This window comes from Chionomys nivalis, chromosome 17 (genome assembly GCF_950005125.1).
Source record: "Chionomys nivalis chromosome 17, mChiNiv1.1, whole genome shotgun sequence".
Taxonomy (NCBI): domain Eukaryota; kingdom Metazoa; phylum Chordata; class Mammalia; order Rodentia; family Cricetidae; genus Chionomys; species Chionomys nivalis.
Genome location: NC_080102.1, coordinates 36,542,927 through 36,569,765, shown reverse-complemented (window position 1 = coordinate 36,569,765; position 26,839 = coordinate 36,542,927). Strand labels below are relative to the sequence as shown.

General features: G+C 54.7%; 1 protein-coding gene across 2 annotated transcripts; it reads right to left on the bottom strand.

The window, feature by feature from the left end:
- Positions 1-4,996: 4,996 nt before the first annotated feature.
- Positions 4,997-25,184, bottom strand: Pdgfb (platelet derived growth factor subunit B). Of its 2 annotated transcripts, none has more exons than XM_057791612.1 (7): positions 23,027-25,184; positions 14,405-14,501; positions 12,220-12,309; positions 10,745-10,950; positions 9,341-9,488; positions 6,705-6,853; positions 4,997-6,404 (listed from the first exon to the last, which is right to left on the bottom strand). In XM_057791612.1, the coding sequence occupies exons 1-6, from the start codon at positions 23,087-23,089 to the stop codon at positions 6,729-6,731; spliced, it is 729 nt and encodes a 242-aa protein (XP_057647595.1). In that variant the 5' UTR covers positions 23,090-25,184; the 3' UTR covers positions 4,997-6,404; positions 6,705-6,728. The 2 variants fall into 2 exon arrangements, with proteins under 2 accessions (XP_057647595.1, XP_057647596.1); XM_057791613.1 differs by lacking the exon at positions 23,027-25,184 and adding an exon at positions 22,209-22,987.
- Positions 25,185-26,839: the final 1,655 nt, after the last annotated feature.

Sequence of the window (26,839 nt, the reverse complement as noted above, 5' to 3'; positions counted from 1 at the left end):
TGTAGCCCTGGCTGTCCTGAAATTCACTCTGTAGACCAGGCTGGCCTCGAACTCAGAGATCTGCCTGCCTCTGCCTCTTGAGTGCTGAGATAAAAGGCGTGCACCACTAATGCCGGATTCTTACTCAGGACCCAGATCAAGAACTGAGGGCACAGCAAGGCTCTGGGTTCCATCCTCAGCATCACATGAGCAGAACAAAATAAACTGAGAGCAAACCCCAAGGACTTCTGCCACTTCCCTGAAAGTTCAACAGAATTCTTGCAGCCTCAGGACAGAGTTAAAACTGAAACCCAGACCCAACCTGTAGAACGGTGGATTACATCCTTAGCAGGGGATCACAACCCCTCAGGAGCATCTTGGGATACTCTGAACCAGGATCCCTACAGAGATCCTTCACAGCTAGTTGAGGGAAGGGATGGGGGATGGATGGATGAATGGGTGATAGTGTGTAGATGGATATGGATGGGTAAATGAGCGGAGAGATGATAGGTGGATGGATAGATGGATGTTGAATAGATGGATAAGTGGATGACAGGTAGATGCTAGATGCTAGATGGGTGATCATGTAGATGGTGGGTAGATAAGTGGTGGATAGAGAGGTGGGTAGATGATGGGTAGATGGATAGAGAGGTAGGACATTGTGGATAGATGAATTGAATAGGTAGATGAGTAGATGGCTGGAGGATGGATGAATGGGTAGAGGATAGGTGAACAGTGGGTAGGTAGATGATGGATAGATGAATGATGGGTGGATTAATGGAGGATGGTTGACTGTGTAGATGATGGGTATATGGAAGGATGATGGATGGGCAAATGGATGGCTGAATATGTAGGTGGGTGGGTGATGGGTACACAGAATTGGATATCTGACACCTGAAGCTGGACCTGACATTACGAGGGCCCATGGGAACACAACCTATGAGGTCTTTAGACTATGGTCAAGTTTATATAAAGTTGAACACTGTGAAGACTGCTTTTTCATACCAGTAAAGCTCCAGAGGCCCCAGAGTGGGCTGTCAGTGTGCACACTGAAGATGCAAGGACTGTCATGGGGTCCCACAGGATTTATAAGTGCAGCTGTACTTATCAGTGCCTCTGAATTCAGGATGCTGTCCCCATTAGTGAGGGTGGCTCTGACAGCTACCCACTAGCTTGCTGGAAAGCAGCTGAGCAGAAGTATGGTCAGCACTGACTAGGGTGGACACACAGTACCCAGCAGTCCACAGGGACACATCTTCTAGATGGGTTTAAGTTTGTTGCTCAGTAGTCAGTAGTCTGACTAGGCTCCAACTGGCCAGAGACATGCAGCATCCCCAGCCCCACATCTGACCTAATTCTCAAACTCAGAACTTTTTTTTTTTTTTTTTTTTTTGGTTTTTCGAGACAGGGTTGCCTGTCCTGGAACTAGCTCTTGTAGACCAGGCTGGTCTCGAACTCACAGAGATCCGCCTACCTCTGCCTCCCAAGTACTAGGATTAAAGGCGTGCGCCACCACCACCCGGCAAACTCAGAACTTCTTATGGGGAGGAAGTGGTCTGGCCCATGAATGTCCCTCAAAGGGAATGGTGCCACTTGTGGGGGCCCAGTGGCACCCTATGGGACTGTGCCATGGGACTGTAGGGGGATTGGAACTCAGTGAGCCCAGGTGAACTGAGCAGAACAATGGGACAGCACCTATTGTTGCCCCAGTGAGTCTGGACCCCTTTGCTCTATCAGGTTCTAGTTTCACCTCACCGCACTGCTGTTAGCCATTGGCTGGATGCTGAGAAGAGAGAACAAATCCATCATTTACCAGGCCAAACACGCTGGGCAGGCCTTTGCCCTTGGGTTTCTAACCTGTGCAGCAGTTCTGCGAGACTGTACAAAGGGAGGAAACAAGGTTGCAGCAGGGACCTGGCATTCATCGCTTTGTCTTTTCCACTGTGGGTTTCAGGCTCTTCCATTAGTAGAACGAGGTGACAAATACAGAGAGTGGGACATGGTATGGGTGACACACAGGAGATGAAGAAGTGGGGCAGATGGCTCAGGGATGAGGGAGAGAATAGATGGATGGGTGGGTAGGGGAGGGATGGAGGGAGGGATGGATGGATGGATTCATGGACACATGTGTGAGTGGGTGAATAGATGGGTGGGTGGTGGATAGACATGAGAAACAGATGTGGGTGGATGAGCAATAGATGAGCATGTGAGTAGTAGACGGATGGACGAAGGGGTAGGAAGATAAATGGATTAGGAATTAATGGATGGATGAATTGGTGGATGTGTAGTTGATAGATGAGCAGTTGGATGAATGGCAGAAACACAGATGGACGGATGGATGGACGGGATGGATGGATATGTTGATGAGGGCATGTGTAGATGAGTGGGTGGATGGATGAATGGATGGGTAGATGAATGTGCGGATGGATGGATGGATGGATGGATGGATGGATGGATGGATATGTTGAGGGCATGTGTAGATGAGTGGGTGGATGGATGAATGGATGGATGCATGAGCGGACAGGCAAATGGGTAGGTGTGGGTATATCTGAATGACGGACTGGCAGGTGGATAAACAGGCAGATGGATAAGTGACTACACAAATGGATGTGTATATGAATGAGTGGTGGATAAAGGAATGATGGGTAAAAGGATGTACAGAGGGAATGTGTGAACGGTGAGTGGATGGATGCACAGATGGACAGGTGGATGGATGGGTAGATAAGATAGAAGAGTAGACAGCCAAATGAGTAAATGTATGTATATATGAATGATGGATTGGTGGGTGGGTGGGCAGATGAGTAGACAAGCAGATGTATATATGACTGATGGATGGGTGATGGAGGGGCCTCTACCTCAGCAGACTTGGAGTGAGATGATGCTGGACACACATAGAAAGTATTGGACATGATCTCAGACTCCATTGGTCTCCCCAACCAGGAAGGCAATGGGCCAAGCAAGGGACTAGTGAGAAAGTGAAACCTCTTGTCAACAGTGGCACCCCGAGTCTATAGTTCTCCAGCCACTGAGTAAGCAATGGGTGCACTCACACAGAAGAGCTGGCCTTTGGGGCAGACACACTTCCTCCTTCCGAGAACAGACAATGACCTTCCCAGCAGTCTTTTCCGAGTGACTGCGACAGACACATCAGATACCTGTGAGATGCTAAGGAGTACTGACTAGAGTAAGTCCTGTGACTTTTCCTTGAAGTGTTACCATGGAGACAAGGGAGGCAGAGGCAAGAAAATCTCTACAAGTTCAAGGCCAGCTTGGTCTACATAGTTGGACTCCAGGCCAGTCAGGGCTATATAGTGAGGTTCTGTCCCAACCCTGCCCCCGCCCCCCAAAAAAGAGAAAATGCCTTCCCCAACAGAAGAATTTTGGGAGGAAGAGTTTTTGGGGGAATGCCATTTTAGCGTGACAATTTGGAGGTCCACTAGGTCCCTGAAGGTCCACAGATTCAGTGTGTCTACCTGGCAAGAAACACAGGTAAGAGGACTGATCCAGACAGTGTTTCTGGAAAGTTCCTGCTATCATCCATGAAGTAGCCCAGCTGTTAGCAGCTGTCAAGATGTCTCATGCCCTGGGGCCAGCAGCTGTCTCAATTCCTATATCCTGCTGAGTCTCCTCCCACTCCCACGCCCTCCCCGCCCGCCAAGCCAGCACTGGCTTTGGTGTTTGGGAAACTGGATACTGGGGGTTCAGAGAAAGGGGTTCTACATCAGAATGTCAGGGTAGATAGGTGATTCTAGGCATTTCCCGCAGCTCCACACACGGCCATGGGCTAGACCCAGGTTGGTACTCCGGATAGACTTAAATCATGTGGTTCTGTAAGGCTCAAGGGGTGAGTGAACAAACTGAGTCATAACAATGGAGCCTCTACCTCAGCCGAATGGCTGCCATGCCCTTGCACATATCAAGGGCTTCTTCTTCTTCTTCTTCTTCTTCTTCTTCTTCTTCTTCTTCTTCTTCTTCTTCTTCTTCTTCTTCTTCTTCTTCTTCTTCTCCTCCTCCTCCTCCTCCTCCTCCTCCTCCTCCTCCTCCTCCTCCTCCTCTTCTTGGTTTTTCAAGACAGAGTTTCTCTGTAGCTTTGGAGCCTGTTCTGGAACTAGCTCTTGTAGACCAAGCCCGAGTGCTGGGATTAAAGGTATGCGCCACCACGGTCCAGCCCAGAATATTTCTTTATAAGCTGGCATCCAAGGCTCCATGGGCAGAGAAGACTATATGGTTGGAGTGTTGCTCAGTGGGAGTCTGTGTGCCTGGCACATGCTGGGTCCCTCTCCAGTACCAAAAGAATAGGATGAAGAGGCCGGGCGGTGGTGGCACACGCCTTTAATCCCAGCACTTGGGAGGCAGAGGCAGGTGGATCTCTGTGAGTTCAAGACCAGCCTGGTCTACAAGAGCTAGTTCCAGGACAGGCTCCAAAACCACAGAGAAACCCTGTCTCGAAAAAACAAACAAACAAAAAAAAAAAACAAAAAAAAAAGAATAGGATGAAGAAAAAGCACGGGACTCCAGGGCTGAACCTTGGCTAGCACCAATCCCTTCCCTTCCCTTCCTTATGCCTGGCTTAAGGTCACATAGCAGGTTTAGGGCTGAGTCCAGCCCAGAACTTTGCTTTTTTTTTTTTTTTTTTTTTTTAATGAAACCCACTGTCCCTCTAGGGCCTCCTCCAGTTCCCCACATGTCACCCCTACAATGCAGAGGTTCCACATTCCCCTGGAGACTCCTGCTCAACAGAAATCAATCTCTCCGCAGGAAGAGATCCAGGGGTCCGGTCGTGCTATGGAGCCAGGACCAACTCTCCCTCTCCCTGAGACAGAGGCTTGCTCCTGGAGCCAGGCCAAACTATGCACGAGTGTAAGAGTGTGTCTGGGCACATGAGGATGCCCGGTGGTGCCTAGCCTCCCTGAGTGAGAGGAACACGGAGCAAGCTGCTGGCGCATCCTGCCAACATAGAAAGGTTAATTGTCACACCCGATGCCAACAGACAGACTTCCCGGAGGATTCATTTGGTTTGGTTTCGTGGCTTTTTTTTTTTACAACTTTAAATATGGAATATAAATAAACTTTACATTTAAAAAATAAAAAGAAAGCCCCCAAAAATATAATCACCAACTTTACAAACTGAAGGAAGCGGACCTGGGAGGGGGAGGGAAAAGTGCAGGGGGAAGTGGGAGAGGGGAAGTGGGTGCGTCTACCCCAGTCCTCCTGAGGGCGCTATGGCTCTCCCTCTCTCTCCCGCTTCCAGTGTACCAGCTAGCTTCCTGGAAGAAGCCATCAGGTAAAACCACAAAAGATCTGAGGGGCAATGTGCACTCAGGGAAGTGGGCAGCCAGGGCGGCCCCTCCCTTGGGGAGCTCCTAGCATCCCGCACCTGCCAGGAAGGGAACAATAAACGAGGACTGTGTGGCTCCTCCAGCACCTGAGGCTCATTCCAAGCTTCAGGCTGGGTCAGCGCACACACAGCCAGTCCGCCCAGGGCGTCAGTGTGAATTAAAACACAGCCTCCTTTCCTCAGAGGCTTGACCTACATCTGCCAGAAGGTCATAGTAGACAAATCGGCCATATTTAGGGTGTGAACAGAACTCTCCACATGCAGTGCCCATGTACAATACACATCCCACACAACCTTACGTGGTTGTCTTGGCTGGAGGGGAATAAGACAGACAGGTCTCCTGCCCTAAGGGAGAATGGTAGGGTCGTTCAGAGCCTCAATGAGGACCTAAGCACCTCCGGTGGAGCCGACTGAAGGGTACACGAGGAAGAAGACACAGAGCGGAGGTAGAGAAATGAAACAAGAGAGATGCAAGGTAGGTGGAAAGAGGCAGAGGATGTGGCCCAGGTCACAAGCACACTGCATCTCCAATCCATCAGAGAAGGCATGTGGCCACCTGCCCAGAGGAGTTCATTATCTTCCTTGATTTCATACTTATAAAATAAAAAGCCACTATGGGCTGAGGGGACAGGGAGGGATGAGTGGCAGATCCGGATGCTGAGAGATTTCCTCTAGTCTGTGCTCCCCATGTGGTCCTGGCCACAGGACTACAAGGGACCCTAGCCTGCCTGAAAGTGCTCCCTGCTGGCTGGCCAGGGGTCCAGGAACCAGGCAGGACATGCAGAGGCTCTCAGACCAAATCCCAGGCTCCTGGGGCCAGTCCACAGTCCCCCGTGAGGCTCCTGCACACTTGTCCCACATTCTTGGGGTCAAGGGAAGAAGCAGCATGGAATGGAGTCCTTTGTTTGCTTCTGGAGTCGCAGGACGGGCCGAAGGACTGTTGCTGGTGGAGGTGGCCGGGCACGCGGGATGAGGGAAGCACCATTGGCCGTCCGAATCAGGCATCGAGACAGACGGACGAGGGGAACAACATTATCACTCCAAGGACCCCATGGGGGCGATACAGCAAATACCATATTAAATAACCCTGTGGGTAGAACAGACAGACACAGGGTCAGAGATGGTTCAGGGGCTCACTTGGCTCCTAGGACCCCATACCAAGAACAGGAACTGATGCTCTTGCTTTCATGCTTCCAACAGACCCCAGGCCTGGGATAGGGGAGTCATGGGAACTGGAGTGGAAGGACAGACATCCTCTTCGGGAGGTGAGAGGCAGTTAGGCAGAATGACTGGGTTGAAGGGAGCAAATGTCCCTGCTGGCCCTCACCCCAAATCTAAGCCACAGTCACAGAGTATCTGAGCCTTGGCTTTCTGGCCAGGTCCTCACCTGCCCACACGCTTGCCGATGCTCCTAAGCCCCGAGGGTCTCCTTCAGCGCCTCCTTGTCATGTGTGTGCTTAAATTTTCGATGCTTCCCTTTGAGGGGCCGGCGGACTCGCACCGTCCGAACAGTCACCCGAGTTTGAGGCGTCTTTGCTGCTCAGGAAGAAAAAGTGTTTGTCAGCATGGGATGGTCATGGGGTATTCTTCTTGTACCCCAACACCTGTTGTGAGCCTTAGGGCTAGCTCAGGAAGAGGATGGGGAAGGTCAGGTCAGACTTTATGAGGTCAAAGCCAAGCCCCCCTGCTCACCAGCTGTGTCTTCTGAGGATGTGACTGAACCTTTCTAGCCTCAGTTTCTCTCTATCTGGGAGCGAGGCAAGAGGATGGCCACCTCATGGGAAAGGGGGGTGGACTACATGGCAGTACGCTGGCCAAGCAGTGCCTGACCCAAGAGGTCAGGTTTCAATGTGGCCCCCAAGTCCCGTCACTACCCAGAGATGGAGGCACGTATCTTCCCACTTCCTGCAGGTGGCCTGGCCCCAGGTCCCTCAAACCCAACAGGTGGTCCTTCTGGTACCATGTACCCATCAGGCACCTGTCTTCAGAGGATGGGCACAGCCCACTTTTGTACTTTGGTCACCCTGTCTCATCGTATGAAAAATCTGGCTAGAGAGGTCGCTTGGGGACTGGTCCTCTTGCACCACAGGAGTGGCTGTCCCCTCCAGCCAAGGCTAGACTACAGGAAGATCAAGCAAGCTACCCAAGGAGCCTAGCTCTTCCGCCACAGTACAGCCCCCTCCCCACTGTGAGCCTCTTGCTTCCCATCTCCCTGGCTAGCGCTCCTACTGAGACCTCTACCACCAACCTCTGGTTCCTCTAGCCACAGGGTGAGGAGGAAGCCTCTGGGTTTCAAGCCAGAAACAGACTTTCTTTGGCGTTGGGCCTGTCATTCAAATTCCTGGGCACTCTGAGAAGGAGAATGGAGGGCTGGGCCACAACTTAGAAGGCGGTCAGCCCTGGGCCTAACCTGGACTCTTCCAGGGACTATGTGCCATGGGGAAGGTCACTTAACCACTCTGCGCCCACGTCTTTAAAGGACCCGTGACCTCCTAGGGCTGAGCAAGTGCATCAAAAGAGCCAGAACCCCAGCAAGCACCTGCTATGCACCTGATTCCACTGTAAGCTCCTTTATTTTCACAGTGGGTATTATTCGTCCTACAGTGTTGGGGAAACTGAGGCAGAGAGCTGTGTTTGAAGCCCTGGGATCTATCTGTGCTTCACACTTCCAACACTTGCCTGAACTGACAGTTCCTGGGAGCCCTGGTCTAGTCTGACTCTCAACTACTCTTCCTTCTGGTCTCTGGGAAGCCACGCAGGAGGCCAGCACTTCCTGGGAGTCACTGGAGAGTCCCTGGCCTCCGGCTAGTGAGACAGTTTCGCCAAGCTTTCCCTGCAGTGTAGAAATCTAGGGGAGCTCAGATTATCTGGAAGGATGACACCTAGGAGGTCAGGGATAAACCCCCCCAGAGAGCTTCTATCCCAAAGGCCAGGCCGTGCACAGGAGGCTCGGCTGGCCCAAGCCTGAGTCCATTCACGTAACTCACAAATGACAGATGTTTGAGCCTAGGAATTCCAAAGAGCCAGCACTGAGCTGTGCTGTACCAGAGATGAAGCTGGAGGCGTTCCTCAGTATTCTGAACATCCCAGCACTAACACTTAGGAATTCTTGTGTACAGACGATAAAGCAGGCAAGTGAAAGCCAAAGAGCTGCCAGGGGCAGGGGAGAGCCACGAAGGGAATCTCAGGACACCAACGGCCTAGGACGGGCTGTGTGACCTGGAACAAGGCCCCAGCATCTTTGGACCTCAGGTACCCCCACTACGAAAACAGGAGGAGCCGCTGAGACATTTTCAACTCAGATCTGTCCGACACTTGTGGAAACAAAGACATGAACCCATCTGATGGATGCTTGACCACCAGACTCAGCTGTCACACCAGGCTATATAGACGCCCAGCCTTTACTTGTGTATCTCCACGGTAACGGAAGTGAAGAGGACTGGTTGGGTTGGTAGCAAGGGCAGGGGCTGCAACCTCATTTAGGCTGGGAAAAATCTAGATTGTTCTCAGTGAGATCAAAAGTATCAAATAAATTTACTCATAGATGTTATCTGTCTGATCTCTATTAATAATTTATGTGCGTGTATGTGTGTGTGGTAAATGCATTGTATGGGTTCAGCTGTGTGTGTGCACGCGAGCGTGTGTGCGCGAGCGTGTGTGTGTGTGTGTGTATCTATACACATAGGCACACATATGAAGTCAGAGGCTACATCAAGTGTCCTCCTCAATTGCTCTTCACCTTATTTTCTGAGGCAGGGTCTCTCACTGAACTTGGAGGTCACCAGCATCGAGGCTGGCGTCTGATGATGCCCTGGTATCCACCCATCTCCCTTTCCCAATGTGGGATGACGGACATAGCTACCATGCCTGACCAGCCCTACCAGGGACTTAAACTCTGGTACCCTGCTTGCTCGGCAAGCACTCTCCCCACTCTCCCCAGCCTCCTGAGCCCTATTTAGAGACCCACCCTTTTCCCAGCTGCAGGCTGAGCCCCACAGAGCAGCCCCTAGGAAGGCAGTTTACCTCGCTGCTGCTCCCGGGATGTCCCAGGGCTCCGAGTCACAGGCCGAGGGGTCACTATTGTCTCACACTTGCAGGCCAGGTGGTCCTCCAGGGTCACTGTGGCCTTCTTGAAGATTGGCTTCTTCCGTACAATCTCAATCTTTCTCACCTGGGGGACAGAACGAGCAAAATTCCCCTGTAGAAGCCACCTGTGCCGGAGCCGTCACACAGGCCTGGCAGTCTTCCGCGCTCGGTTCTTTCCTCGAAAGCCAAACGCCAGGCTTGTCTGCAGAGCGAGGGCTCTGGAGCAAACAATAGCAAGGCCTTGCCCTCGGTCCCTCTCAGAGCTTTTCCATCAAAACAAGCCCTTCGACCTAACTGACCTGGCCTCAGCTTTGCTGTAGCAACCCCGGCCACCCCCCCACACCCTGACCCCCCAGAGTGGGAGAAAGGCATTTCCGGGTAGAGCCTGAGTCCTGTGGGTCCTCATTCCTGGAGCAGAGCACTGGCCAAGGCCAGAGGCTGCAGCAGAGTGTGTGCGTGTGTGGGGGGGGGGGTGATGGTTATCTGGAAGGAAGTGAGACAGGCCTTATCTAGAAGAGAGGCTGGAAGGGGGAAGGCAGCTGTCAGGTGTCTGTCCCTAAAGCTGGGGACAGGAGATATGGTGACAGTGGGTGGGGACGCAGAGCATGTCATTCATTTGTAATCTGGGGCACAGCGAAAGGCCAGGAATGGGAGACAGGCAGGAGACTGGGCACAGGCCACAGGCAGACAGCAGAAAAGAGAGCATGATCACCGTAGTCAGGGCACTGGGGAGGGCTGGTGCTAAGCTTTGTACTGTGTACCCAGGGGAACCTGAAAAGAGGAGGCTGACCCAGGGTACTGAGACCTGGTCTTCCAGAGTTAGAGACAGCTGAGCCTCCCTGTGCCCTGCCCGGTCCACATGAGAGCAGGAGCTTCAGAGACTGCCTCTAGTTCCCTCCTACAGACTAGCATCTGCGCCCCACTCCCCCCACAAAAAACAAGGTGGCCACAGTGCTTGCCACCTGGAGGACACTCTGTGCCACCTTCGTTAAAGACGAAGCTTGCCAAAAAGACAGATAAAGTCCCAAAGTGTAGGGGGTTCCTGCGTATGATAAATCACTGAGGGGACCTGGACAGTTGTCCTGAACATTCTTAATGTCAGATGTTTGAAGACAGGAGCTCTGTGGGGTTGTGTCCCTGTAGAGCAAGTGACTCTGGTCCACCACTTAGCATTGCACACCCAGCCACTTTCTGTCTGCCTCTCAGTGACTACGGTCTGAGACGCCCAGGAGAGTGTATCCCGGAACACTCAGCAAAAGCCCTCCAACCCGCGGCAGCTAGGGCGGGGCCCGACTCGGGGCGGGGCCCGACGCGGGGCGGGACGGGGTGGAGTCTGCGCACCTGCACTGGCCTCATCTGCACTTGCGAGGCCCTGCACTGCACGTTGCGGTTGTTGCAGCATCCAGAGCAGCGCTGCACCTCCACGCAGGGCGGCCACACCAGGAAATTGGCGTTGGTGCGATCGATGAGGTTCCGCGAGATCTGGAACACCTCTGTGCGCGTCTTGCACTCGGCAATTACAGCGGGCTCTGCGGCTGCCAGGGAACCTGAGGGCGGGGCGACAGAAGAGGCTGTCAGGAGAGGAAGGTCTTCTTTGGAACTACGCCCCCATCCAGACAGCCCTGAACTTGGCTGGTTCACCGTGAGCCTCAGTTTACATCATCTGACAACGAGGACAATGATATTTACCCCCAGGAGCAGGCCAGATCATCCCGTGTGATCTTGTAAATGTTTAGTGCACGCCTGTCCCACCATCCTGGATCCCAATTGTTCAGATTCACACAGCTGTGTGATTGGCCCACCTGAGTCCTCACCCACTGTTAGCCTGCCGGCTTACACTGGTCTTTTGTTGTTGTTTGTTGTTTTCATGATCAAACTATCCAGGATAGTGCTGACTGTCCTGGAGCTCACTCTGTCGACCAGGCTGGCCTCAAACTCACCGAGATCAGCCTGCCTCTCTGCTTCTGCCTCTGCCTCCAGAACGCTGAGATTAAAGGCTTGCACCACCAGCGCCTTGCTGTACCGCCCTATTCTTATGTGACTCTTTCAAAGTCTCATCTGCCTCATCTGTGAAATGGGGTAGTGACAGAGCAATGCCTCTCCCCTGAGCTGAGAAAAAGAGAGTGGGTGAAGCCTACAGCAAGTGCTCAGTCATCCCCAGAGAAAGGTTAGCAGATGGCAGTGGGCTCGGGGACCTGCAGGATCTACCAGCTACATCTCCAGGGACTTGGAAACTATAGGTGGCTTCTCCAAGGCCTACAGATCTACTGGCTTGGTCTCTGCCAAGGAACAACCAGCAGTCCTAAGCTGGGCTTAGTGCCTCTGCACTAGGCCACAGTGTAGCCCTGAGCCACAGTGGACAGAGGACCCACCCAGAATACCTTGGGCTCAAGTGCGTCGAGTAAGGGCTCAGTCCTTCCATTCCAGTTTCCCCACCCTGGTTTCTAGGCCTTTGGAGTGGAACTGGGTTGGAGTGAGGAAGCGGTGAGTGCAAAGGCAAAGGCAGAGGTAGGCAGATCTCTGGGAAGTCGAGACCAGTCTGGTTTACCTACTGAGTTCCAGGTTAGTCAGGACTATGCACTAAAACCCTGTTTCAGAAAAAAAAAAAAAAAGACCCAAGCCACTATATTTTAAAAGCACAGCATGGGGGACAGGGCATGGTAACTCAACTTCAAAGATGGCTACACTCCTCATTCAGTTCTTACAGTAGGGAAGGGATTTGGAAGGTGACCCCAATCCAGGATGGCTGTGTGCCCTGGTCTTCCTTCCCTGGACCCCACTCTTTGAAGGGTCACTATATGGACCTTCGGTTTTACCTAGGCTCCTCCTCCCTCGAGATGAGCTTTCTGGCTCGCCTCCAGAGTGGGCTCGGGTCATGTTCAGGTCCAGCTCGGCCCCATTTTCATCTGCAAGGGAAAGGAAGCATGTTCAGGCATGCTGGCCCAGGCTGCTACCACAGGACTGGGTTGAGGATAGCATCTCTATACTCCGGGACCCCGCCCTTCGTGCTCTCAAAACCTGAGATCCCTGGCCCTGAAGAGGCAACCAGGCAAAGCCTTGGGCAGCTGATGGCTCACGGGGCTGGTGGGGCCTGACTGCATCTTTGGGAGCCTCCAGCGGGTTTTTAGCCCCATTTTTGGCCAGAACCCATGTCAATGGAGTTAAAAATAACCCTTCCCCTTTGCTACTGTCAGCGAACCCTCCTCGGCCTCCAGGGTGGAGCAGGGACCCAGAGCACTGGAGGCCAGTTCCCAGTGCCCTCCAAAGCGTTCCCATAGGAAGTGCTGGTTGGAGAAATTCCCAGAATCCCCTCGGGGCTAGCAGGCCCAGTACAGCCTGCTGGAGCCTTGACAATGGCCCTACTGGTCTGGAGAGAAAGGGTGGAGAGGGAAGCGGGTGGGAGGGCCTGCGCCAGCCACACTAGGTCGGCTCTCTCCTCAGCTCTCATCTTTCTGGGCTTCTCTTCCTGTCACTAGCAGAAGTTCCCGTCTCTAAGCTGGAGTGGTGCTACCAGCTCTCCTTGGTGACACCTCCACCCACACACCTCGCTGCCCCCGAGACATGGGCCAGGGCTGCCCACTCTTCCTAGGATGAGAGGGTGGTGAGGAGGCTTTGAACTTGGTCCTGAAGGCGGATAGCCCCTCTTGTCTCTCACTGGTGAGGATCAGCAAATGAACTGAGGGATGCTGGAGACAAGCCTCTGCCACCTCCTTATGGCACCTGGGGGACCATATATCTTCCCCAGCCCAGTGGTCCCATCAAAGGCAAAGGCTTCTGCCAGCTGCCGCCCTATCTAGGATTCCAGGGATCCCGCAGATCACCACTGACTGATTGGTCTGCTTTGTCCAGCCCAACAGTGTCAACCACGTCAGCCTGTCTGTCTGTCCCTTATTCTCTTTCTCACTGCCATCTCTGGAATGCCCCTGGTGGGGAGGAGAAGGGGAGAGATGTACTTTGTGGAAAGGTTAAGTTGATTAGGAAAAAATAGCCACATGGTTGCCTCGAAACAGACCTGCTATTGAAAACCTCACATTCAAGATCCCGACCCCCACCAGGGGTGTGGAGGGGCTGCCCGAGCTGGGCAGCAGAGCGCCTTGGAAAGAAACAGCAAGATGGCTAAATTTGGAAGTTGCCCCATTGTGTGGCCAGGGCTGGTCAGCCGGGCACGGGTGGGAGACATCGGGTGGGGGCCCTAGTGAACAATAGGGGGGCCCAGCTGGGCCCCCTCCTGCCTGCCTTGCCACCCCCCAGCCCAGGCAGTATTGAAAGGGCCCGGGAATGCTTTTGAGAAGGAGCCAGGGGCCCAACGGAGAGAGGAAACAAAGGCAGGAAATGCTGTTCCCCCGTAGATAGCGTCTGGGCAAGAATTACAAAGTGACAAAGAGACAGGACCCCAGAGGGACAAGGGCCCGCGGGTGCGTGGGGGTGGGGGGCTGGGGGGCTGCTGAACAGGGCTCTAGGGACCAGGCCAGAGGTCAGAATAGAATGGAATTTGCTCTGAAGACTGCATTTATAAATACATTCCCAGCCCAACCCGCCGGCCCCGCCACGTGTGTGCCACCAAGCACGTGCCCATTCGCCCAGTGCACTCTTGGGCATGGGCAGGGCTGCCAGCTGGCCTTGGCCAGGTGTCCCCAGGAGACCTTGTCGACCAGGCCCTGGGCCAGAGGGGCAGGGATATCTTCTATAGCTCCACCCTCTTCACCTGGATAGGTATTTAGTACATGCTCTGAGTGCTTTTTCTCTGCCCGCCCTGCTCCAGGGACCCCACCCTCTGCACCAAGCCAGAGTCACACGTGGGTGCTGCTTCTGCCACACCCCATGTCCCAGGTATCAACCCGTCGGCCTGCTCTGCCCTGCCCTGGGTAGGTGCGGTCAGGCCTTCACTGGGATGTGCCATGGATCTAGTTCCCTGATGTCAAGAGGGGTGTCCCTGCCTGCCCCTCCCCACTCTCCCAAGCACCAGTGGAGGCGGAGGTTCTGGAGGAGGATCCGATTTACCTACGGAGTCTCCATGCAGCAGGCGCTGGAGGTCATCAAAGGAGCGGATAGAGCGGTCACTCAGCATTTCATAGAGTTCCTCTGGAATGGGGTCCCCCTGTTGGGCAGACACCAGGAACTGAGTAAACTGGGGTGAAGGCTCACCAGGCATGGCTCTCTTACCAACCACATGCTTTCTCTTGCACAAAGTTCCTACGAGGCCCCTCTGTCCCCAGCAAACAGACAGTAAGGCTGGAGTAGGTGGGATCCGAGGCTGAACCCAAAGACTTAAAGAGCTAGATCCAGACTGAGATGCCCCACCCCAGTCCTCCACAGTATGCAGACTTGCCCCCAGCTCCAAGGCTTGTCCACATCTGTCTCCCCCATCAGATCACAGGTCCTGGAGAAACTCCAACAATCTCCCTTCTCGATACGCTCCCTCCACACCTGGTAGCTAAGACATGCACGCTGTATGTGCAGGGGCCCCAAAACCCAGTGTGAGCAGAGGCTTCACGCAGACAATGATAGTGAAGTGTGTACTCCAGCTCCCCGCCCCTCCCCCCCGCCCAAGAGATGCAAGAGATGCGTAATAATGCTTGCTGAGTTGTGAGGTCTCAGAAGGCTGTGTGTCCCAGTGCTATGACGTAGTCCCTGCCAAAGAGGAAACAAGGGAATCCTCAGGCCCAACCGGGGAACCTGAGCGCTTACCCATGCATGCCCCATGCCCAACCAAACGCTATTTTTAGAGTCCCTCTGGCCTGTCACCAAACACTTGAAACTTAGTTAGAACCTTAACAGGCCTCACTACAAGCCAGCTTCCTCCGGGGAAACCACAGGTCCCACAATCACATTCATACAGCCGGAGACAGAGGTCACCGCCACATCATCACAGCTCCAGGAGTCTCAAGAGCCTGGTGCCAAAGGCTACAAGAGGTGAGGGCAGAGGGGACTGGGGAGTGTCCTCACAATAAGGAGCAAAGGAAGGATGCAAGATGCCAAGGCATGTCTAAAAGCTGTGGCCACGATGAGTGCACACGCATGTGGTACATACATACATGCAGGCTTGTGACAAGACCATGCAGCTTGAGAGAAGCTCTGGGAGGACTAAGGCACTCTGTGCCTCAGTTTCCGTGGACTGAGAAGTGAAGAAGCCCTGCCCTGTGTTTACTGAACCATGCTGGGACTGGTGCTTTGAGTACTACGCACAGGTGTGTGTGTGTGTGTGTGTGTGCTTGTGCGCGTGAGCGCTTCTGTGCACGTGTGTGTGTGTGTGTGTGTTTGCTGCTCTCTCACTGTCTAAGGTGGAAAAGAAGCTCATGCCCCTGGCCAGCTGGGGAAATCTCAAAAGCTGCATGTCTCAGACACTTGTTGAGAGCCAGGTGCATGATGCCCCGTGCCCACCTATGTCCCAAGCTACTCTGGAGGCGAAGGCAAGAAGATCTCTTTTTTGTGTGCTTGCTGGTTTTGTCAACCGGACGCAAACTAGACTTGATTGTGAAGAAGGAACCTCAATTGAGAAAAAGTTCCTATCAGACTGCAGGCAAGCCTGGGGGATATTTTCTTGATTGGCTGACTGATAGATTGATGTAAGAGAGCCCATATCACTGTGGGTGGGTGGGTGGGACCACCCGTGGGCTCGTAGACTTGTGGCCTATAAGAAAGGAGGCTGTCAAACCATGAGGAGCAAGCCAGTAAGTAGCAGCCCTCCATGGCGTCTGCTTCAGTTCCTGCTTCCAGGTTCCTGCCCTGCTGGTCAGTGCTGTGGAACTGCAAGCTGACACAGATTCTATCCTCCCCAAGTTACTTTTGGCCATGGTGTTATCATACAACCAAAAATCTAAAGCAGTTTGGGTTTGCTTTTTTTTTTTTTTTTTTTTTTTTTTAAGACATGGTACTATGTTGCCCTAGCTGGCTAGCATGAAACTCAAAAATAGACTAAGATAGTCTTGAACTCAACGATTCACCTGCCTCTACTAAGTGCTGAGATTAAAGATGTGAGTATTGCCTAGCAGGAAGATCGTTTGAGGCCAGGAGTTCCAGGTTAGCCTGGGCACCATAGAGAGACCCAGTTTCACTTAACACAAAACAAAACAAAACAAAACAGAAACACCTTGTAGTCCTTGACACTTGTGGTAATGTTTAGAAAAAATGATTCAGTCATACCCACCTCTGGTCCCCCATGTCAACCTAGGAAGTAGAGGATACAACCTGGGAACTTGGGGGGGGGAGCATAACTCCTTGAAATCTGGCTCCTGGGACCCCATTTGTCATCTGGGTCATTTTGTTCAATCATGGAGTTTATGAACTTGCCTGGTATCCTGGGGATGTGAGGAGTTTGAAGGAGAAGCTGGCATGAGGACAGGGGCTTGGTGGCCTATAGTGTCCACAGCTTCACAGTTGGGCCGAGACCTGCAGGACAGATGTTCAACGCTGGTCTAGAGAAGGCCACTGCCCCCGGTTCTGTCAAACTCATAACTGGTATTCAAAAGACTTGGATTCCTTCCTCACCCTGCTACCATCTGCGGTGCGACCTCCAGCTGGCCACTGCCTCTCTCTGGTTTGGGCTTTTATCTATGAACTGAGGATGTCAGAAGACATTGGATTGCGTTCTAATTCTTCCTGGGGATGGCAGAAGGAGCAGACGCTAGCCGGAGCCAGGATGTGTAAGTGGCTTGCTTGCCCAAGAGAATGAGAAGTGAGTGGTGGCTCAATCAGCCCTAGTGGGTACTTCTGCCAGGATCTCCTTGTCCACTCAAGGGCAGGCTGGAGCTGCCAGTGAGGCAAAGCAAGCTGAACCCTGAACAGACCAAGTGAACACCTAAGGCTTCAGTCCACCAGGCAAAGGAATCCATCACATGGCGACAAACGCGCTCCTGAACCCCAGATGGAAGCCGTGGAGGTGCAAAAGCACTCCGCTCAGTAAACACTGGTATTCATCCCTTTCTCTCCAGTGCTCCTCTCAGGTGTGGTCCTTCAAGCCAGGCACTGACCAAACAAAATGCTTCAGGAAGTGCAGTCCTGAGGCCAGCGTTATCATTAGTCCCATATTCCAGATGGGAGAACTGAGGCTGAGAGAAATTAATCCACAGTCACAAGTCTAGATGACTAATCAGTGGCAGAGGTGGGTCCCTCCAGGGCCATAGCATGCCTACCTGCTCCTGGCCCACCAGGAAAGGTTCAAACATGCTTCCCTTCTCTTCTGATGATGCCACTGGACCCAGCATCATTTGAGATTCCTGCTGTTTCCCTTGTCCCTATCTCTCTCCTTTTTGGTTTTTCAAGACAGTCCTGGCTGTTCTGGAACTCACTTTGTAGACCAAGCTGGTCTCAAGCTCACTGAAATCCGTCTGCTTCTACTTCCCGAGTGCTTGGATTAAAGTTGTGCTCTTCTTACAATTACACATTGCTATCATCTGAAGACATTTTTGATGGTCATGGCTAGAGACAGGCTGCTAGCATCAGTGGGTGGTGGTAGGGATGCTATTCACCATCCCAGAGTATGAAGGATGTCACGAAGGATACAGTATCACTGGTCCCAAATACCAACAGTACCAGAGGTGAGAAACCCACAATAGAGGAGTCAGAGCTCCCTGTATAAAGGGAACCACGGTATTAAGAATAAATCATCAAAAACCCTCTGGGAGTTCGAGGCCAGCCTGGTCTACAAGAGCTAGTTCCGGGACAGGCACCAAAGCTACAGAGAAACCTTGTCTCGAAAAACCAAAAAAAAAAAAAAAAAAAAAAAAAAATCATCAAAAACCTTACTTTCTGCTGAACGTAACAGCACAGGCCTATAATCCCAGCTGCTTAGAAGGCTAAAGACAGGATTGCAAGTTCAAGGCTACCCTGGGCTAAAGGATAAATTCAATGTCAGCCTGGGTTATGAAACAAATTCAAAGGTCATCCTGGGGCACTTAGCATACCCTGTCACAGAATAAAAGCAAAGAAAGGGCTTTGAGTGTGCCCAGTGGCAGGACAATTGCCTAGCGTTAGTGAGTCCTGGGTTCAGTCTGAGGAAGACTGACAAAGAAACAAACTATATCTTTCTCCCTTAAGTAGAGTTAATCACAACTGGCCCTGAAGTCCCTGGTAAGTGTAACTGTTCAGAGCAGCCCCGAATTAAGGGCATTTAACGAGATGTTATTGCTTTCGTCACCAATTCTTTCATATGGCTCCCTGAGAGCAGCTTGACACTCATGTGCTGGGCCAGACAATCACAATATTTTCAAGGATGGTGACAGGTGGGTGGAGAGCTGCTGTCCCCGTCCCCGGGACAGAGTGTGACTTTGTCCTATCCCCATGCTGGGCAACAGGAAATGGAACCTGGCCCCACATTGACACTACCAGGTGTCCTGTGGGCTGGTGGGTCTCTTCCGGGACTGGAGGTGTGAACGGTTAGCCTGAGGTCCACTCCAGGATGCCACAGGTTCTGGAAGCCTCTAGGTGGGCACCCACAGACCCCCCATACACAGTAAAGGACACCTGACAACTTGAAGAAGCTGCCCTGGGTCTCAGGCCTGGGGCTCCTGGTAGGACAAGGGTGTGGCGTGGAAGCAGTTGGGGCTAAGCCAGCCTGGCAGTCAAGAGAAACAGCCTCCTCCCTGCCCCGCCCCCAAAGCCAGCTGCACGAGGCACGAGCAAGCGTGAGGCCAGGTGAGTTACCTGCTCCCAGCCAGGCTGGCAGATCAAAAGGGCTCGTACCCCACCCTCCACCTGGGCCCCAGCACAGCACACACACACACACACATACACACACAGGCAGACACACACTCCAGTCTGCTGCCACTGCAGTGAGGGAGATGGGCTCTCTGCCCAGCACCCAGGGCGTTGTCTGTGGCTGGCAGAGGCAGAAGCTGACGAGGCTTCCTAGGGCCTGCCTGCTTGCCGACTTGCGTCTCATGCCGTATTTAGATGGCAAAGAAGAGCTCTTTGAAGAAGCCCTTTCTGGGTACAATATAGATGCCTTTTGGAGCCAGATTTTCTACCCAGCAGTTCCCTTCCTGGTTCCTGGGATTACCCTCTCTCTCCCTTATCCATTCCCCTACCCCCACCCCTGCCGCTCCTGCATCCCAGCCCAGTCCACCAGCCTCCCCTACCTCTGATAGAGCAAGAGAATAAAAATGTCAAAGCTGGAAGAAAAGGACCTGTCTTAAGGATATGCCTGCCACCCTGGTGGCCCATTGCAATCACTGCCTCCCACCTCAACTCAATGGGAGCCAGTTCCCCTGTTATTTGTAACACTAAATGAGTCCAACCTGCTCCATATTTTAGGTGAGGGAAACTGAGGCCCAGCCTGCCTTCTCCTTCATTGTCTTTCTACCTCAGTCCTCCCTGCCGACAGTCCAAGTCCCAAGACAGAGAAAGTGTATTGGAATACCTCACCACGGGGGAGGGGCAGGGTTACAAACCAGATGCCCACCGTGCAGTGCACTGTACCGTGGGCGGCTACCCTCAGAGGCCAGGCTTCACCCGGGCTGTGTTAATAAAGCACGCCTGGCCTGAGCCCACTCCACCATTCATGGTCCTTTCCACGCTCCTTTGGTGATTGTGCAGGCTACGAGCACTCCACTAACACAGTGGGAATCAAGACAAAATTCCCTCTGGCGCAGTGTGCAGTTCACGAGAGAAAGCAGGAAACAGGCAGCTAAATAAACCAAAAGTTGAAAAGTTGTCCTAGTCAGGTATGATAGTACATACCTGTAACTCTAGAGGTGGCCGTAGGAAGATCAAAGGTTCAAGGCCAGCCCCACATACACAGTGAGTTGGGGGGTAGCCTGGACTACATGAGGCCTTGTCTCAAATAAAATATCGGAAAGAAAATATATCACAAAAAAAAGCATCAAAAAGAAGGAGGACATCATGAATCCAGAGAGAACACCTTGAATTGATTCCTCCACGCACGCACTTCCTGCCTCTTGCCCTCAGGCCTCCGGAATCTATCTGACCTTGACTTTCACAATTCCGGGCAGGGGGATTACAGCAAGTGGGTTTCCCCACCCCCCTATGGCCATTAGGAAGCCAGAAGGAGACTGGGTTGGTGACTATGGGGCCCCACCACTCCTTCCCGGCAGAAGGGTGCTGAGGCAGACAGATTGTCACATGACAGTCACCTTCTGGGAAGCCAGCTCAGCTGAGGAAGATGGGGGTCTCAGCAGCCTTTTCAGACTCTCCTCCAGCCTGCTTCCCTCTAAATACAGCCAACTCCGGGGTCACCTCCAGAAGCAAGCCCCTCCTTCTGTTTCCCTGCTTGCCTGGGCTGGCTCTATGGGGACAGGGTCCTCAGAATTTCAGTACTCCTCATGGTTATCGGGGAAAGTCAACTGCAAAACTCAGTGCAATTGCGGTCCCAGAAGCGTCTATGGAGGAGCAAGGATGAGCTTCCGAGCTGCAGCCTCATCCCCAAATGCGAATATTCACGGCAGTGCTGGAGTGCTCCTGGAGGAAGCTGGGCTGGTTAAGACGGCCTGGGAAGCCGCATTCAGATGTTACAAATCCAGCAGAGCCCCTGCCAGGATAGACAAGTAGGGAGGGTGTAGGGAACACACTAGGTAGGCTGCGTCCTTTATGTCTTAGAGGGCAAATGGGTGTTTATTTGAAATGAAAAAATGCTTGACTATCCCAGCACTCTAGGGTCACGCCAACAACATCACTATCGGCCATCACCGTAGGTTACATAGGGGTGGTTGAAAAACCGTTACAGAGAGGCAAAGTTTGAGGGATGCCAAGCTGCTCTAACCAGGCCAAAAAAATGGGTGCTGCAGAGCCCAGATCAGGATCTGGGATTGTCCCTTCCTCCTTACACCCCCCCCCCCAGGAAGGAAATGGGATGGCTACAGAGGCGGTGAGGTGCCAGGGCCCACGGCAGGCCCACCTGTTGCGTGGGGGCGGGCACCTGGCACTAAGTGTACAGAGGGGCTGTGCGTGCCTGTGTGCGTGCGTGGGAGTGTGAGCGCACGTGTACTCGGGCCGCGCGCGCGTGTGTCCCGCGTGTGCACGGGCGTGGCGGCGGGCGCGCGACCTGGCCGCCTTAGTGCGTGCCCGTCGCTCTGCGCGCCCGCCCGCGGGAGCGCAGCATCGCCTCCGGCCAGGAGTGTGCATGCGTGGGGTGAGTGAGCGAGTCGGGGGCCGGGCGGGGTGGGCTGCAGAGAGCAGCCGCGGGGCGCCGCCGTTCTCAGGACGCCCTGGCACCGGGCTAGCCCCCAGGTCCCCGCGGCGCGGCGAGGCGGCAGCTGGGGCCTCCCGGCGTCCCCCTCCCCAACAGCTGGCCGCACCCCGGGGGGCTGCAGGCGGAGCGGGAAGGGGGCGTCGCGAGGGGCCTGCTGCGGCCGGGCCATGCCCAGCTTGCTCTCTTTCGGTCTCCGGCCGCGGGGGGCGGCCGCGGAAGGGCGGAGCCCCCAGGGCGGGCGGCCGGCGGCCCTCGAGGAGTCCCAAGAACAAAAGGAGACGGCGACGGCTCCTCCGTGGTCAAAACAACCTGCGCTGGCGGCGGCCCAAGGTCGGGCCGCGGCCTCGGAGCCCTCCGCCTTAACCCCTTCCCTGCCACCGCCGCAGCCGCCGCCTCTGCCCTTCGCTTGGCTGCGGACGACCGGGCTGGCCTTGCCCGCAGCCTAAGTGCGGGCTCTGGACCTCAGCGGGCGGAGGCGGGACGGGCCCCGGCCACGCCGCTTTGCCGGCCCTCGCCCCGCTCCAGCTCGCGCCTCCTCCTGCCCCGCCCCCTTCCCACCTGGATTCCCGGTAGACTTGCCAACTCACTGCTACGTGAGGCTGGGAGGGGTAGGGGCACCGATCCGACCTGATCGCTCCCGCAGACGTTTCCATACCCTACCTTCCTTGCAGCTAGGCTTCTGCAGGCGCGCGCTCCGCAGCCTGCATGCGGGGGAGAGAGGTGCTTCCTCTAGCAGGGCGCCGGCGCAGGTATGGCCGGGCCTCACACACACACACTCACAGACACACACCGCCCCTGGGGCTGGATTCCTTAAGAACTCTCCCCCCCCTCCCCCGCGCGCGCGCCCCAGTCCTGTCTGTACTCCAAGCGTCTGAACCTACCGTATGTCTGTCTGCCTGTTTCTCTAGTGTCTCTGTCTCTCTCTGGGCCCCAAGATACAAGGTGCTTTTGGACCGTCCAGCACGACCCCGAGGTGCCCACCCTAGCCCAGAGCAGAAGCTTGGGTGGGACCAGAACGCTCTCCAAAGGTCTCCGTGGATATCCTGAGATCGAGGGCGCACACCACTAGGGCAGGCCGGGTTCTGGGCAGAACCAAAGCCCACGCTGGTTCCAAATGGACTCAGGAGACCGCGATGTCTTAGGCACCCTAGCTACCACCCCACCCCTTCTCCCTTGGCCGGGAAGGGGCTTAAGAGCTCTGGCTCATGAGGCAGAGGGCAGGGCAACACACACCTCCCAGGACGCCACGGAGGTTTAGGGATCTAGGTTGGTCTACTGTAAAGAGAAACCCACCGCTGTCTCGTCATAGATTCCAGAACCCTGGACCTGGCCTCCCAGCCCTTGGGGCCACCCAGTGCCCGGCGCCTGGCTCACGCGCTGCGGGGCTCCAAAGTTCACTGCAGGGAGAGGAGGGGGCGGTCAGGCGTGGGGGCTGGGACGGCTAGGAAAGGATCAGCCCCAGCGCCGTCGCAACTCACCTCGGCGCTGACCAGACGCAGGTAGCAGCAGAGAGGCAGGAAGAGCGCCCAGCAGCGATTCATGCCGACTCCGGGCCCGGCCCCGCGGGGCCCCGGACGCGTAGACGGAGCGCGCCGCCCCCGCGGCCAGGGTTGGGGGCTGGGGAGTAGGGTGGGCTCCGCTCGGGTCCGCCGCGATCAGGCTCTCAGGCCGCTGCAGCCGCCGCCGTGGCTCACCCGCATGGCCCCCGGGCGCCGCCGCCCCCGGCCCCGGCTCCGTCGCTGGGGGGCTGGGGAGGACCTGGACACGGGACCAGGGTCCGAGGCCGCTACCTGGGCGGATCCCGAGCCCACGCGAGCATCCACGGCCGGGGGGCTGCGTCGCGAACCAGCCAAGGCGTCTAGCCGTGTGGGGGCGCGCAGGGGACTCCAACCTCCGAGAGGAAAAGAAACACGACAGTCGATGGTTCGTCTTCACTCGCCTGCTAAAGGCGTGTTCCTCTGCCCGCTGGCTTAGCTTTTTTGCAACATTTTTTGGAAAGGCTTCCCAGATCAGAAAGCGCAGGGCTGAGCACCTCCAAGCCCAGGTCTCCCCCAAAAAACTTTTTTCCAAAGTTGGCTTTGCAGCGGCGGCCCAAGCACCCGGGCAGGGAGAGGTGCAAACTCCCGCCCGGGCCGGGTGGCGGGGCGGGAGCGTGTGCGCCCTGGCTCGGGGCCCAAGCGGCGGGCACGGCTGCTCCGAGCGCGCGGCGCGCCCACTGTGCGCTGGGCCGACCCGGGCCGACAGGTGGACGCGGCGCGGGTCAGTCGGTCGATCCGCCCACCAGCTCGCTGCTCAGGGCGTCCTCTGCGGGTTTCTAGCTGCGGCTGCTCCGGCTTACTCGTTACAACGAGGCTGGGGGGTGGGCTTTTCCCCCCTCTTTCCCCTTTTGCGCGTGTGTGTATGTGTGTGTGCGCAAAATATCCCTGGAGAAAAAAAGATGGGCGCTGGCGGCCGGAGGGGAGCCCTCAGGGAGGCAGCGGGGGAGGCAGGCAGGCTGCTCCCGGCTGCAGGAGAAGTTGCCACCCTTCAGCTGTTCCGGCCTTTATAAAGGAGAAGGGAGAGTGCAAGAGGTGGGTGGAGACAGCCTTTCCTCCCCTGGCCCCGAGTCAGCGCCGGGAGGGGGGCAGGAGCCAAGGGAGGGCCTAAGGCGAGAACTGCAGCTTAAGGGGTCTCTGAGAGCCAGGCAGCCCCTCTGGTAGTAAATCTAGCCCCTTGGCAAGTACTGGAGGCGAACCATGGCCCCACCCCTTGGCACAGTGACCTGTGTTTAGGGGCATGTCTGCAGGGTCAGGACCAAGACCAGGAGTGTAGCCCCTGAACCCCAGAACCAGACATCTGCAGCCTGGCAAAGGCATGATGGTGAAGGACTGGGGCTCTGCAACCTGGCAGCTTAGATTCAGGTCCTGTCTAATTGAGTAGCTGGGTCACCTTGGGCAAGTCACTTTCTTCTGTGCTTCACCATACATTTCTTTAAGTGGGGACAGGGTATTGGGTGGTTTAAATGTCAGAATGACCAGAAAGCATCCCGCCGCACACCAGCCCCAAGGTTAAAATTCTTAAACCCACAGTGGGAACCCTTCAGCTACAAGCTGGGTCTGCCTCTCCTTGCTTGTTGCCTGGCACACAGAAGGCGCTGCCATGCCAGCATGGGCTGGATTTGAATTTGTTGAACTGCAAAGTCACACAAACCCCCACAGCCCTGCAGCAAGCATCCTCACAAGGCTGCCACCAAGATGCCACCATCACCAGGGTGTTTACTACCTCCCTATGTCCCCCGGTTCCAGGCCCAGAGGCCACCCACCCACACCAGCATTCTCCCAGTTAACACCTTCCACCCCCAGCTGGGGAGCTGCTGTGTCCCTGCCTTCAGCAGTCACAGTGACACAGTCATACTCACGCTTGTTGGCCCAGCACCCACCACAAGACCAGCAGGCTCACTGCATTGCCTCCTGCCTTTAGGGCACCTTGTCCTCGGCTACTTCTGCTGCCTGTCACTGCTCCTTGGTCCCCATGTCAGCCTGCAACCCCACACAGGCTGAGTGGTGCTACTGCCTCTCTTGGCCCTGAAGAGGGTGGTGCTGGGGGAGGGAGAACCTCCCAGGCCTCTTTACACATGACTCCAGGCATCCACTTTCCCAAATGACCAGCTAGCAGAGTGGCCCAGTGGCTGGGAGATCGCCTGGGGCACGTGATCTTTGGTCAGGTTATTTACCCTCTCCTGTGGCACCTTGCTTTCCTCTTCTTTTTTTTTTTTTTTTTGGTTTTGGTTTTTCGAGGCAGGGTTTCTCTGTGGTTTTTGAGCCTGTCCCGGAACTAGCTCTTGTAGACCAGGCTGGTCTTGAACTCACAGAGATCCGCCTGCCTCTGCCTCCCAAGTGCTGGGACTAAAGGCGTGCGCCACCACCACCCGGCCTTGCTTTCCTCTTCTGTAACTAGGAGATGCAATTGGAGGAAAAGAGGAATTTCAATGGAGCCTGGGAAAACCATAGGGCGTTGGAAGTGCTTGCCATCTTTGTGGTTGATGATAGGTTCCTAGGATCAGGGTTCTGGGGGGTCGGTTTGTTGATAAAGTGCTTACATGAAGACCTGAGTCTGCTCCCCAGAACTCATCGAGAAAACCCAGCAGAGCGGCACACACTTGTAATCCCAATGCTGGGGAGGTAGAGATCGGAGCTTGTTGGTCAGCCAGTCTAATCAGTGAACTTCAGGCCAATGAGAGATTTTGTCTCAAAGGAGGTGGACTGACTACCCGAATTTCTCCAGTCTCCACACTCACCTGCACACATTTGCACATATACACACACAACAACACACACACATTAACTTTGTTTTTAACTGATACATGCAGTTGGTTGTACCTCAGCACAGTGAAAGGGTTTGCCCTCCTCACAGGGTGGTAGGAAGCTCACAAAAGATACTTCTCTATGGGACCACCACTCAGGACAGACAGATGTGCTGGGAGACAAGCTAGCCAGCCTAATTGTGAAGAGATACTCCAACACACTAGGTCCCGTGTCAAAATTTAAAAATGCTTCCACCAGACAGCTGGGTGAGCTCCCCCTTACCATGTTCGTTTCTAGGAATACAGTGATAGAGCCAGTATTGAGTGGAGCATACACACCCCCTCAGTGCTTCTGGGAGATATGTTAGTCCATCGGTACCAGCATAAAAACTGGAGCACACAGGGACTCAGCAACTTGGACCAGGTCACATGATACCAGTAAGTGGTGGAGCCACGGCTTGGGCTCCAGGGTCCAGCTACAGAGCCCAAATCTGTAACCCACCATGCTGTACTATTTTCTGCAGGTAATGGGATGATGACCACAGTGGCACTATAATTTTTTTTACCTGTGTATAGGAGTTTTGTGTGGGTATGTTGCATGCATGCAGTAACCATAGAGGCCAGGAGAGGGCGTCAGAGTCACCAGGCCTGAATTACATGAGCCACCATGGAGGTGCTGGGAATTGAACCCCACTCCTCTGGAAGAGCAGCAATGTCCTTTAATCTCTCTAGGCCCCCTCCCACACACACACACAAGGGCACTTTTGCACGGAGGCAGGAGAGGCAGCAGGGACTGCAGGTGCTGAGATGAATGCTGGGAGAGCCCCGTTTACCTCCTTGCAGGGGAGCCTCTCCCAGGACCGTCCTCTCTCTCACCAGGATCGACAGACACAGCAGGTACCTCTTCCAGGAAGCCTGTCAGGCTTGACACTTGCTCCGGGCTCTCTGTATGCGCCCCCACAGAGTTGTCTGGACACTGTTCTTGTAGCAGGACTAAACCGAGTTGAGC

Bases quoted from the DNA above. Each gene is read 5' to 3' on its own strand.
- Pdgfb (XM_057791612.1), bottom strand. From the start codon at position 23,089: ATGAATCGCTGCTGGGCGCTCTTCCTGCCTCTCTGCTGCTACCTGCGT. The intron at 14,502-23,026 runs GTGAGTTGCGAC...TCTGCCCAACAG, and splicing joins TGCGTCTGGTCAGCGCCGAG to GGGGACCCCATTCCAGAGGA. The intron at 6,854-9,340 runs GTAAACTGCCTT...CTTCCTGAGCAG, and splicing joins ATCCCGGGAGCAGCAGCGAG to CAAAGACGCCTCAAACTCGG.